The 14,639-nt window shown below is 34.5% G+C and overlaps 1 protein-coding gene across 20 annotated transcripts in view; it reads right to left on the minus strand.

Moving 5' to 3' along the window:
* The window catches only part of SLMAP (sarcolemma associated protein), an 86,322-nt gene that overhangs the window by 18,371 nt on the left and 53,312 nt on the right, over positions 1-14,639 (minus strand). For 7 of the 20 annotated variants that reach the window (XM_026857895.1, XM_026857888.1, XM_026857890.1 and 4 more), the window contains 3 exons: positions 7,349-7,405; positions 3,910-3,990; positions 3,590-3,649 (listed from right to left, as the gene is read on the minus strand). In XM_026857895.1, coding sequence (XP_026713696.1) covers positions 3,590-3,649; positions 3,910-3,990; positions 7,349-7,405 — 198 coding nt within the window. Of the gene's footprint in view, positions 1-3,589; positions 3,650-3,909; positions 3,991-4,129; positions 4,259-5,878; positions 6,032-7,348; positions 7,406-12,640; positions 12,704-14,639 lie in introns of those variants that run through there. The other 13 variants (XM_026857883.1, XM_026857885.1, XM_026857882.1 and 10 more) reach the window with 8 other exon arrangements.

The raw sequence follows: 14,639 nt of genomic DNA on the forward strand, positions 1-14,639 counted from the left end.
TAACTCTAGTTTTGAAAAAAATAAATAATCTGTAGTAAGTAGGATTGCTCTATTTATAAATAATAAAACTACTAAATATCATCAGGCTTAGAATTAGTTCCCTCAATAAGCAGACTCACATCACAATAGCCTGTTTTGAGAACCAATTGTAAAAGGCTGCAATCAAAAAAAAGTATTTGAGCAATTTCCAGAAGTATTCCGCATTACACTAACTGTTCACAGAGAAGTCTAAGGAATTCTACCATTAATTACAAAAAGGTGCCAAAAAAACCCCAACCTCAACAAACAAGTCAAATATAACAGTCTGAAAACCCTCATTCATTTATTCTAGCTCACAGAAAATTTTAATCTGAGATCAGATTGTTTGCCATGGTACAAGAACTGTTCTTAATTAACACCACTTTGTTTCACACACGCATACACAATGAGGCTTCCCTTAATATCAACTCCACTGGTAGATTTTAAATTGTTAAAAAAATTAGCATGACCTGTACAAATCATTCCCAAAGCACATGAAAATTTCTCCTCCTTCAATCTAGCTCAAGGAAAGGAGTCTAACCTATGGGTCAGTTTTGGAGAAAAATGACCATTTCCAAAGTAAGAATATGATGGTGTGTGAAAGAGTATTTTGGAATTTTAGGATCTATAAAATAAAATATCAATAAAACCAGAACAAAAACTCAGATTAAATAAACACTTACAAACAAAAAGATATTAACAGACCTCTGCTTGTATGTTCGCCTTTACACTTTTGTTTTGATAACAGATATGATATAGAACACAGACTACAGTCTGAATTGATCCCTTATCTGTCTATGCCTGGCCTGTGGAAGCAACTTCATAAGGAGGCTGGTATTTCTCCAAGTCTCACAGTAGTTCACTTGCAGAATTTTGCAGGATTTCTCAGGTTATGCAGATAACTATTTTCAGAGTACTCAGGTGAAGTCAGATAAACAATTAAAACCTCATGTTTTCTTTAGCTTCATAACATCCATGTGAAGGAAACTGTATCATTTATTTGAAATAAAGTGTCTGGCTATTGCAACAGAAAGCAATGGTTCCCAAACTTTCTGAATCAGTAGACATTGCTGATTTTAACAATTTCTTAATGTAAACTACCACTATACAGCAAACCCTCAACTGAAAATCCTTATTAAGATTCCATTAATCAGTCTTGTAGTTACTATGAAAATGTAATGAAGTTGATAAGAACAAGATTACTAACCTTCCAATGACATTTATTGCTTCTTTCCATCTGTTTAACATTTAACCGTTTTTAACTTTGCAGTAAGTAGTCACAAACAGCCTGTCTAAATAGAATTGTCCAGGGAATTGTTATTAGTGGCTAATGAAGTCATTTACCTCATGGGGAAAAAAAAAGCAGTTCTAAACTGTGACAGCTTTTCCCCTTCCCCTCTCTGCCAGATTCTGACTTGTAGAAAGTTGAAACAAATTCTGAATGCACTCAGAATTTACTGATGGAAAATAGACTTGGAGGAAACTACAGCAATTAAAGGTCTCATCATTTTCTTGTTCCATTAATTTGTTTTGTAAATTCCAACAGTTAAAACAAAAAGGAACACTGCCTTTTCCAGCAGCCATTTCCGCATTCCAAACAGCAGCCAGATCAGAAATGTTCTCACTCTTCCTTAATTATATGACTGCAAAACAAATCCACTTGAAAGTCTTTCTGTGGCAAATAAGATCCTTTTTAGGGCAAAATCAGGCATATGAAGTAGCTCTCTGACAAAACCTCAAACAAAACTGCGGGTTTATAGGCTCTTCATAAAAATTACAAGGCACATGATTCATTGTACAGATATTTTTTTAATGGTTTCATAAGAACAATAAAGGAATGCCCATAAATAGCCTCAAGAGAAAGAGAATTTTTCCAATTATTTCAGTTAATTGCAATATGCTATTCAATAGCAAGGCAGTCTATGTAAACAGGTATTTTTTCACTTATTCACTTAAAAGTTCAGTAACAGCTATGGTCTAAGTCTTCAACTGATGAAGCAATGAAAAGATCCACATTAGGAAAAGACTGCTGCCATGTTACTACAGAAAACTTGATTTTAGTCCTTTTAGAGTCCACTAAACCCTTCCTGTTAGTTTAATATACCCTAGACAGAGAAAGTACGACTACACCTAACCCTTGCCATGACACGAGACTGTTCTAATCCAGGAAGCAGCATGCTCACAGCAGCCTTATCTTGGTCTTGGGCTGTTAAACAAACCTTTCTGACAGAACTTAGGAAGACTTCACTTGCATATAAGGAGAATTCAGGAATCAGTGGTTTTCAGCCTGAGAGGTCCATGGACTACTTTTAATGGGTCTGCAGAAGATAACTAAGAAATCCAGCCAATTAGGAGTAGTCTTCAGTTGGCTATCTTAAAATTATAAGAATTGAAATGAAAATAATTTTGACATGATCTGAATTAAGTTTCTCTACTGTACTGTTTAAATACAAAGGGTTGCTCTGTCTATGAATTCTGTGTGTGTGACAATGTTCATAGGAAACAAACTCCTTCATGTGTATCCCATTCTGGACTTAAAAGTTCTGATACTTAATGAACATCATGCAAAACCCAAATGAAACACACTCAGTATCTTAAACACTCCTTTTTAAACTGATATACACTGGAAAATACCAAATTCAAGTTTAGTTTCACTTTTTAGAAACATATAATAGACAGAATTTTTGGAAGTCTTGCTGTCATAGAATTAGAGAAGTGTAAACAATTACAGAAAAAAGTTCTTTTACAGATCTCCTACATATTATTATAGTTTCAGGTCTTCCTGAACTATGCAGAAGTGACATTCTTTTTACTTGTGATCCCAACATAAGCATCATTTTACAGATCTTACCAAATGTCTAGTCACATACAAAGCATAAAATTAATTTTCAGTATGCTAAATGTAATAATTAATACCCCACAAATTTTTCAGCTCATGAATATGTAAATATTAGCTTGCTAATCAAGTTTTAAGTACATGCCCTCAGTGAAAATAGCAGTAAAACTTAATTTATAGCTATGAAGCTCAAAGCTAAAGCTCAGCAATCATCTAAATACAGTTACAACAGGAAAGTCAAATCTTGGTTGTGTTAATCAAAAAAATATATTAGGTTTTCTTTTTAATCCAGCCGGTGCAAACTAACAGAAGCATTTTTGGCAGTGGTGGAAACTATACAAGTAAATTTTCGTAATGCTTACAACATGTCAGTGATGGAAGAATCACTCCTCCCCACAGCTATTAGCCCTAACTTCAGTGTATGCTGTAACTATTTCTCAACTCCATTTGAAGTTATAACATGTAAATTCCTAGAACAGTGTTGGTGAGTGCAGAAACCAGCTTTATGCACAAATTATTTCCATACTAACATTCAGAAGTATACTTTTATATTGCATTGCCCAAAGGAATCATTGCTGATAGGTAAATGCAACTCTTCCATACTACCATGACTAAAACATTTGAATTTCAGCACTCCACTTGAATGCACATTTGATAAAAAACAAGCAGACAAAAAGATATATACACACACATACAGAGATTATGCATCTAAAGTTACAAAATTAATTAGTTTACCTTTTAGAAGAGCTACTTTAGCAATAGGTTCATTCAGATCTTGGTCATCCATTTGGGCATCTAAAAAAAATCACCCCACACCTTTCAGAAAGCAGGCAGACAACAGATGGTTTTCATATGCGCATTCTTTAAGCGAAGACAAGGCTTTTAAGTTCTTCCAACTTTACAACAGTTAATTAAGAAATCACAAATAGGCAGTACTGCTCTAAGCTTGTACCTGGCTCTGCATAACACACACTTTCTCTGCTCTTTTAGAAAATGCTTGTGATTATGTAATTCAAGCTAAATAGATGTTACAGAAACCTCAATTAAACGCTTACCTGTAGTGTCGTCGCTGCTTTTCTCCTTGCTTGGACTAAGAGTATCCGACAAATCAGATTCTTTGACTCTTGCTTGATTCTCTGTTAAAGACAAGGAAAATCAATGACAATCAGTAAATGCTTTGTTCAATCTCTTAATCATAATTTCTTCTATACATCTAATTAACTACTGCTAAATGCCAACAGAAAGCAACTTATTTGAAAAAAACACTTTAAAAACCTGGTGGTTGCTTTTTTCTTTGTAAGTCTGGGCTAAAATGGATTCAGCATCACTCAAGTCATTAATCTTGTCTAGCATCTAACAGGGGATGCAACTGCCTCATGCACAGCTTGAACTTTTGTTAAAGCTGTACTCTTGCCAGTTGGATCTCTGTGTAAAAGCTGATTCAATGAGGGAACAAATAAGAAAACAAAACTAGAACAATGCAGACATTGTAACAAGTCAGAAAGAAACTGCTGTTAGGAATAAAACTGTGCTTCAGTATTTTGGACAAATAAAATAGCAGCAACAAGTCTTGTATATACTGTACTGTTAAAAAGAAGCATGGTATGAACTGGTAAAGGACAACAGCAATATAAATTAATACATATTTTCTAAAAATTTCCATTCAAATTGTATAAAGCGAAGGCAGTCTATAACCTTTCCACCAAAAAATACCTGTATGAAATATCTGTTCATACACAATTCACCACATTATTACATTATACATGTAGCTTAGTGAAGCCACACAGTTGTTTGTTTGGGGTTTTTTCTGTTGTTTTTTTACCAGTTCTAGATTTTTAATGAAGATCAGATACTTTCAAAAGGTGAGGGGACATAATTATACTAGTGCATCCTGTTCCAACACAGAATTATCCCTGACTCAGTTTAAATACTTTGAGGCTAATCCTTTTTTTTTTTTTTTTTTTTTTTTTGGATCTGTTAAAGAAAAGCATATCATCGCTGATGTGGACAAACCCAGTTAAGGCTGTCAGCAAGAAACTATGTCACCGACATGCAGGTGCGATTACACATAATGGAGTCTTTCTTGGCTGACTATGCAGAGTCTTGGTTTGACAGCATTGCTGCCCACCCACAGATTAATAGAGGTTTCCTCCAAGTCTCAAGTCTCAGGCAGAGAGATACATATAAAAAGGCATCATTACAACATTCCCAGTTTACAGACTTTACTTTTACCATACATGCAGAAAAGCACACCAAACACAAATAATTTCTTCACATAGAGAAATGTGGATGCAACAAAAACGTACCAGGACATCGCAAGAAAGATGCACAGCAATAAATAAATCAAGTGTGTTATAGCAACAGGGCTAGTATATGAAAATGTGTAAAAAACAAAGGAGTAATTGTTTTTTCAAATAGTAAGAACAAATAGAAATAAACACCCCCAAAATGAAAGAAGTTAGGTGGAAACTGAAGACAACCTGTGCACCGACATGGGGAGATTAGCAAGATGACAAAACACAGACAGGTTAACAGGAAAAAAATTTTTTCTTCATCTAACATGAAAAGTTTTCTATTTCTCTGTGCCAGAAAAAATCCATACATGAAACAGAGGGCGGCAAGTACAAACAAAGCAGCTGATCAAGTGCCAGGCTCTTCCTAGTCTAATGCAACTGAAATCACTGAAGAAGGGGGAAGCACCCACACACTTAAATTAGGGGTTTGCACCTGGCAGCTATTCCAAACATCTCTCTCATGACTTCAGCAGACTTCAAAGCACATAAATAACTGGAGTAGTTATAAACTTGATGTTTGGGGGTGGTTCTTTGCTAAAAGAAAAGGGGTATTTCCCTATTCTTAGGAATAAGGTTTTTAATTAATATCTAAAGATGTTATGACACAAGCATTTTACATGGATGATATGTAATCAATCTCACAAGACTGCCATTAAACCTATAGTAACTACTTAACCACATAATACATTCTTTTTAAAGTATTGAGAAAAGTATATCCTAAAAGCCTCACCCATGTTGTTTGTATTAGTGGCCAATCCAGAAGCACTAAATTGAGCAATATCCGTATCCAACTAACTTTACCATATCTGGTCATACATGGAAACACAGCTTTCTTGCTCTGTGCAAAATGGGACGAACAATGCAAGTTCCAACCGCCAAATTCATTCTCTCTTCCTCCACCTCCCCCTCGTACTCCCTCCCACCCACTCTTGGTTGCAACCAGCTACTTCCTCCCTCCTATCCTCCTCCCCCTGAAACACGGAGCAAGATTAGGCATCAGAGGAAAGATGCATCAGTGTCTACATCTGAAACAGAAGTCAAAAAGAGCAGTGATTTAGAAAGCTGCTTCCTATTCTGGAATCAGAGTCATAAGCACAAAACTCTTTCCTGTACTATATTATTTCACAGCAGTTGTCCCTATTTCCCATAATGGAACTGAGCTGAATAAATATAGCCAAAATGATGAAGTATATTAAAATGTGTTGACATCATACTTACTTGATGAGTTAGAATATATTAACAAACACTAAAAATAGCTCACGGCTTTGCAAGATAACTGGCATGCAAGTGTTACATTACAGTTATTGTATGCATTCTTTTGCCAAATATGGCATGTTGTCTATAGCTTACATACAGAAACAAATTAAAGGTGCAATTTCATACATTAAAGTAAGAGAAGATAAACTGAAAAGTCTCTAAAATACCAGAACTTTTAACAGCCTGACATTCATTCAACATGATAAGACTCTGCAGAAGGACAGAGGGTAAAGAAATGAGTTGGTTTGTCTAGACACTGACAAAAAGCTACAGAAGTAGAGTCAGTCCACAAGTCCAAACACTATTGCATTATTAGACACATAGGAAATATTGATATACACACTTTATATAACATTCCTGATTTTGGCATTGCAAGATGAGGATGACTGTTCCTTGACATGATAAATATTTTCTAATTAGCTTCTTGTATTTTACATGTTTTATACAGAAAAGAGTTAGAGATACACAGATATATTTTACTTGGAAAAGGCACATCTAGGAGGTTAACAGCTATTTTAAAGTTATAAGGGTAGAAGTTAGAAAACAGTCAAATTAAGATACACTTTTATTTAAAACTTAAAATGAGACCAAATATTATTTCTATTTAGTCCTATAATAAAAAGAAAAACCTGTTAGAAATTTATGCACTAGAGATTAATAATCTTTGTAAATTGATGTAATATTTTAATTTTTTATAACAGCATACATTTAAGTAAGAATTCCAACAAAACCGAGACTAGCATCTTCAGAAATTGTTTCTTTTAAATCTTTTTACTCTATAATAGTATTTGGAGCAGAGTTCAGTAAACAATATACCTCCCCTTTATTGATTTTTTTTTTTTTCTTGAGTATTCAACAAAACCTGCTAATTTAAGATAGAACATGCATTGAAGTGACATAAAAAACATGCTTCAAAAACAGTTAAATAATCCAGAAGTCTAACCTTTCAAAAGCTTTGTTTCTTCCACTTTGGTTAGATGTCCTTCATCTATGATCTTGTCTGCCAAACAAAATAAGTGTTACTTTCCAAGCTCAAATTAAGCAAGCTTTTCCCTGCACGCATCTACGTAGACTACATTCCATGACCAAATTAAAAGCTGATAATATTACTTCCTACTCAGGCTTGAACAAAAACTTTATTCTGGCATGGAATAATGAAAGTACACAAGTCTATTGGAACTTTGTGATAAAATGCATAATTCTTTCTTCTGCAATTTAGTAGCTTGCATTGTTAATGCTTCAGTTCACTAATGAGAAGTTAGGAAAATTTTTATGAACTTTTAAAAATCTAACTGAGAGCAATAAATAATTAATACATTTCTCAAGTTATAGTTCTCAAAAAAGGAATTCTAAGAGCTGGTTGCCTGAAATAGACATGAACTTGTTACAGCAGAAACCTAGAAATACACCACAGTAAAACAGCAACGGAGAATCACAACTCTTTTAACAGTGCCTTACAAAAGGTACACATAAATAGCCTTTCTTAGCTTAAAACCTTCAGAGAGCTGCATGGAATTCCAAAAAATTGTGCATGCATCACATACAGATTCACAAAAATAAAAGGTTTACATATAGCATTGACAGGGAAGTCTGTTCATGTACGTCAGGTCATAAAAACCTAAACCACAGAATTTGAGACTAGATTGCTAACTTCACCCTAACTCCAGCTAGGACACAAAAAGCCAAACGTTAAGACAGGGAAGAACAGGTCTGGATTAATCAGACACTAAAAGAACTATTGAACCATTAATTAACTAATTTCCTTTTTTTGAGGAGATTTTATTGTTTCAAATTCCTTAAGAACCAGCTAGCAACTCCTACTCCTACATGCAAAATTATTGAGGGTCACACATCTTACAGATCACATCATCAATTTCTATGCAGTGAATCTTGCAATTTAGACAATGTTGAAAGCTATTAACACCCACTGACACCAGGCTTGAAGCTGCCTCTGCTGGATCCCTGACAGGCAGGCAGGGAACTGAGTTTGCTGGTTACCCTGTGTGCTATTAACAGGTTACTGAGATACAGAGAAGACTGATGAACAGCACGTACAGGGGAGTTCAGATTAAGGAAGATGGATGACAGTAAATACTTTTCAAATTTTTAATTAAAAAAATAGCGAGCTTCAGTCAGCATTTCCAGCTTCAAGTAGCTCTGAAGATTAAGAAGTCTCTGTACTCCTCTGATGGTATGTTGCTGTAACCTTGACAATCCAAGGACAGAGGCAGAACAACATTTCTGGGGAAGTATCTTTCTCAAGATAGAGAAGCTTTGAGACAAAAAAACCCCTGAGGTCTGAAGAAGGGTATACATGGCCAAAAGCTTACCCTGTTCCCCTCCCTCCCCCACAGACAGACAAACCAGTCTAAAGAGATAATCCCTCTATCTATACTTTTATCTACAAATATTGTCATGCATTGCTATAACATTTTACAAATATTGCTTCAGAAATACACTGAACAGCACACTGGATTTTCAGGATTGGCTTCAGGACTCAAACTGTAGGAGATCACTGATCATCCAAGTTCAGATCAGTCTCGAGTTCCTCAGAGCTGAAGAGTCACTGTGCCTTGACTGGGGAAGGCACTGCAGAGGGAATCAAGTTACTGCAGCCACAAGTGAAGAGGTACCGAGTGATATTATGAGACCTCTTACATTAAAAAAAAAAACCCTAAACGAAAGTCTTCATATGTGATTATTGCAGGACTCAGCTGAGGCTCAAAGTGGAGTGGGGAGGAAGACAGTAAGAAAGCAGCTGAGAAATTCTGCCCATGTCTGAAAAAAAATCAGCTGAACACAAAAAACATACGCTCAAACTGCTTGATCTGAAGGGGTAACACCTCATCCATGCTAGACTGTTAGCTGAAAATAGGCTTCCATAATCAGTCTACAGAAGAAAACTTAGCATTGCGAATTGATGGATCTTGGGAGTTTGCACAGTTCAGTAGCTGTTAAAACCAGAATAATCACAGTACAAAGAGAAACTAGTCCTCTGGACCCAGATGTTTTTCCAAACTGAATTCTTTGCAGCAGCTCTTTTACACTTTTAAGAATTCTCAATTCCTATGACTAAAAAAAAAAACCGCTGCGGGTTTGGGTTTTTTTTTTTTCTTTTCCATGGTGGCTTACTGTTTTCTAACGTCCATTATGGATTTCAATATTTGTAAGAAAGTTTTCTTCCTGATGCTATTTCTTCACCAAAGAACTTCAGTAGTAAGATACAAGTCCCCTTGCCCAGTGTGTGACCCAAAGCTGGTACAGCCAGTACTTGTCACTTGGTGGCTGACAAATCTTAACTTAAAAAACAAGCATTCTGTGTTTTAAAAATGCTAGCATTAGTTTTAAAGACAACAAAAAATAGTTCATTTCAGCATGCCTGTGTATATTTCGACAATAAACAGAAAATTAGATGTAGATGGCATTAAACTACATAGAATCTTATTCTGCACTGTTACCACTCTAGTCACCAAAAGATAGCAGAAATCAGACAACAATCAAAAAGTAGAAGCAGAAATACCTGTATGTTTAAAAACTGCCTTTTCCAAATCTATCTTTCCATATTACTATTTCAGAAAACTTTGTAAACTTGATTTTTTTTATTTTTTAATAAGTCAATCCACATTTTCCCTGAATCAAGATGTGAATTTCTGGCTACCAAAATATAAATTAGGGTGAGGATTCTACCTTTAATTTCTGGTACAAATAATTTTTCTTTCATGCTATTCAGTCACTACTTGAGTTACTGAAAGAGTTACTGATACATATCTTAAATTATTTTTACTGACACAATCTGCTCTGAAGTTAAGGTTTTGGTTCATCTTTAAGATTTTTTTTTTTCCCTCTGATAAATGTAAACCTGGCTCTCAACATATAAATTTTGAGCCATCTGAAAAAAAGTGATACTAAAGAGCTTTCACTTTACTTGTCACCTGCAGGTCATAAATTCATGAAAAAGCTGAAAATATCCATTCAATCCATCCAAAACCTACTCAATTTTAAGTAATTTTTTTAAAAATAAAAAACTTAGTAAAAAAAGCAAAAAATCTACTTGCATTTAAAATTATAAATGCAAAAATCACAAAATGCAACAAAAAAAAAGGACACAAATAAAGGAGAGTTGGATTGGGGCAAAAGACAGGATGCTAGCAGGGCACCAAAATCTCTCTTCTGTCTATACATCATCACCATTTTTGGTAATAACTCATGTAGTAATCAAAAAGAAGCAACATGACTTTTGCTGCTGGTGTCACTGGTTTTCACCAGTGATTACTAAAAAAAAGTTATGAAATGAGCAATTGAATGTAATGATCAGAAAGTAACAGACTTCCCAGATCATCCAGAGTAACATTTCATAACATTCTACAGATGTTGTAGATCAGGACAGGTTACTGGATGATATTGCGAGCCATATTCTGTTTAAAAAATAAAAATGAATAAAAAATGTTTGTGAACCTACAGAAGCCAGATCTTACAAACAATGCACCTAAATTAAGCATTCAAGCTGCATTGCAACTAAGATTTTGGTGTCCTGTTGCATCTCTCCCATCAGAAAAATTCTACCTTTAGTACCTTGAGAGGTCTTGATTGCTCTTAACTGGTAAGCACTTTCAATTGCCTTATACCTCTGCAGCTTGGTGCAGATGACTAAACAACCTACAGATTGTTTAATCCTCTGATTTTCCTTCTTGTGCTATTTTACATACTCCACTTCCTTGACTCAGGCTGGTTTTCCTCACTTCTCTGCTTCTGCATTCCCAATTTAGGTGGTTCTTCCCCACAGCCATGGAGATGCACACTATCCCCACTGCACCAACACAATCCAGAAACGCTTCTTCTAGACAAACTGCACAATTGTTTCAATTCCCCTTTCCTTTTAGATTTCTGTTATGGTTTCCAGATCCTATAGTTTCAACTCCTCTGCTTCTATTACAAAACAGCAAACCCTACGTAACACAATTTCCATGAGTGACTCCTATTTCTGGGATTTTTACTGAATTCTTATTTCTTTAAATTATGAACCTACTCTGTTCCCAATACCTAAACCTCTGGGGAAAAAAAAAAGCATAGGATCATATGATGAACTTTCTCAATATTGCCAATCTTCACGATATTTATGATACCCTCAGTTCATTTTAATGTACTGAATAAAGAAGATTTGACAAAAATTAAACTTCAGCCTGACAGAAGACAGCTACCAGTCATTCACTTTTAAAAAGAAACATTTTTCAAGTAAATAGTTTAAATTTTCTTAGACAAATATTAGCAATATCCTGTCATTCAGTTTACAGCACTGCAGTCCATAACACAAGGAGTAAAGTCAAACAAGTCTGTTACACTTCCCTATTAATATTTAAAAGGGAAGAGTGCAATGGGTATAATGTCAAAAAAAGATACTGTATTATCTCGGCTTATAAATATTTCTCTCTGATCAACTTTAGGTACATAATTTCTGTAAACTCTTAAGACAAAAAATAATTCTTTATGCTACTAAGGAGTTCTCTTTGAAGCTTAATAGCATTTTTCTCTCTTCATCCTAACCGTATTTGTTTCACTGGACAAAAAGTATTAATATTTTCAGGATTTTTTTAAGCATAGATATGCAGGCTGCACAGTTTCGTTACTCCTTTTCATAAGTCATTTGCTTTGAAAAACATGTTTCTCATTTGAGAAGAACACATCTTTCTAAAGATTGGTATTGCATATCTATATTTGATTTCTCTTTAAAAAAATCTCATAGATTTCCACATAGAAGTTATGGTTCTGCTTTCCTTTTGTTCTTTGTAATAACTAATTTGAAGAATGTGTAAGACCTTTAATTATCAGATAAATTATAGATATGTGAAATGAAGAAAGGCATCACTACCTGATCTCTGTCCTAGTGCTGCCTGTGATGTTTGCTTAAACTGACCATGTTAGGGCTTTCAACTTCTTGAAAAATTACACTCAGTTTTAAACATCATGTGGCAACATTACCACCCTTCTACTGGTCAGAGGACAATAATGAATTAACTGCTAAGAAGAGACAATGTGATCATTGCTTTGCAAGAGCAAAGATATCCTCTTACTACTACAGGCATCTGCTTAATACCACAATGCCACAATTCTATGCTTAGAAAATTTCTGCTAATACAGAACTCTCAAATAGTAATGACAAATTCTGGTTTTTTTATCCATCTTTTCTGAGGTTTTTTGTTGTTTTTAAAGCAAATGTGATGAACACTCTTGTACTCACTCTGACATTCTATGAACTGATGAATAAAAGTGCAGTCCCCTCCACTCTTTGAAAGAAAGTGCTCTAGTAAAGAAAGAAACACTTAAGTTTACATCTTCTTATCATTTTCAAATTGATGCAACAAAGAATTTGAAAGGTATATTAACAATATTTGTAATTGTGTATTTACAGTGAACTTTTGAGATCTGAGTTAATAAGCAATTAGACAAGATGTAATTGAAATGATGTCTGAGTGGTATTAGAAAATAGATTACTCTTTTGAACTGCTCAGAAGAAAGAAGTACTTTAACTGCATTTTCAAAGGGTACTTTTAAATATTAAAATCTAATAGCAGTTCTTAAGCATAATAAAAAGCCCCTTACCTCAACAGAAGCTATTTGAAAAAGACGACCTTTATTTAACAAAATTTAGTAAGAACTAATCATTAAAAGTCCAAACATTCTGCATTTGGCATTTGCTGTATTGCTCTTTCAGGTTAGGTGGTGACAAATGACTTCCACTAAATTTCCATTGAGAGCTTCATATTTTTGGTAAAAAAATTGATACATGTAAGTGATATTTAAAATCATAGTAAGTTTAGAATACATAAGATGATACACTACTGAAACATGCAATTCCATAGCACTGATGCCTCTAGTTCCTCTCATTTGTTCATTCATAATAAGACACAGATAAGTGGACATTCCAAATCCAAGTACATGTACTTAAACCTATATTCTTCAGCACTTTTTTATTAGCTTTAAAAGGGCATTTAGTAAGTTTTTCTTTAGTCTTTATGTGTTTATTCTTCATATCTAATACCCTCTTGAAATGAAAAACATTTATTTTAGAACTGTTGCTGAATATCTCCCTTTAATTTTTAAACAAAGTTTCCCTGCACAGAAACAGTTTTTGAAAGGACAGTTCTACAGTAGAGATCCTAAAACTAGGCTCAATTCCCAGGTTTAACCAAGTCCTATCTGACCATATTCAGCTCCCAACCCCACTAAAATCTTGCATCTCTTCAAGTTAAAAGATGCTAACACTTCATTTCTAAAGAACCTTTGACCCTAAGAGTCTAGCAATCTGAAAAGGCTGTTTTTAAGTACACAAACCAGCAAAATGTATTACATTTTAACAAAATTATTCCACCCTTAGATTCTAATAGCAGCAGCTCTTAGCTGTTAAGATCCAATACGTAATACTAAGCTTTACTACATCTCAAAGTTACTCTAAAAAGTAAACTTTTTTCTAACCCACAAGGACAGGGCTTTTAAAAGACAGCACTATGGCTAATAACATTTATTTTCCAAATTTAAACTTTTATTTGAGCTTTTTTTTTTACATGATCCTGTAAGTAACTGTATGCAGATTTCTCTTGTGCTTCTTTATATAATATATGGCTCACAAAACTTAAATATGAAAGCCAGGTGTGGTGCAACTCACCAAGAATCACACCACTTATTTCAGTAACTCAGTTGTACACAACCTTTATCAGTGGCTTGATGTGTAAGAAAGTTACTCTCCTCTGCACCAGAATTTTCATATGTGCAATGAGAGAAAATGAATGCCTAACCATCATCATCTTAATACACTTTGTTATAAAAAGCCTCTAGGAAGACTATAACATGAGTTCTTAGTTCCTCTATTCAGAGTACAGTTCTTTTAATGTTATGGACAACCACAGAAAAAGTAATGTAAAATCCTTATTCTTGCAATGGTTAAGTAGTATGCCTATAAATATACCCTTGAGGACTTGACCTGAAGTTCTGAGACACACTCAAAAGGAATCTTAAAAAGCATACTCATTTTACATGGGTTTACCACTTTCCTCTGACAGGGGAAGGTGTGTATACATTGGTATACAGAGGAAACCGGGTTTTATTCCCTACATGCTATTTATTTAGCACCAAAAAAATATTAATTTCTGACTTCTACATTCAACTGTGAAGTCTTTTCCTTATGCAAAGTATCTACAACCTCTTTCACTGCCAAAGCTGCCTAATCTACATTATAAACC

Source organism: Athene cunicularia, assembly GCF_003259725.1.
Source record: "Athene cunicularia isolate RWA chromosome 12 unlocalized genomic scaffold, athCun1 chr12_part1, whole genome shotgun sequence".
NCBI lineage: Eukaryota > Metazoa > Chordata > Aves > Strigiformes > Strigidae > Athene > Athene cunicularia.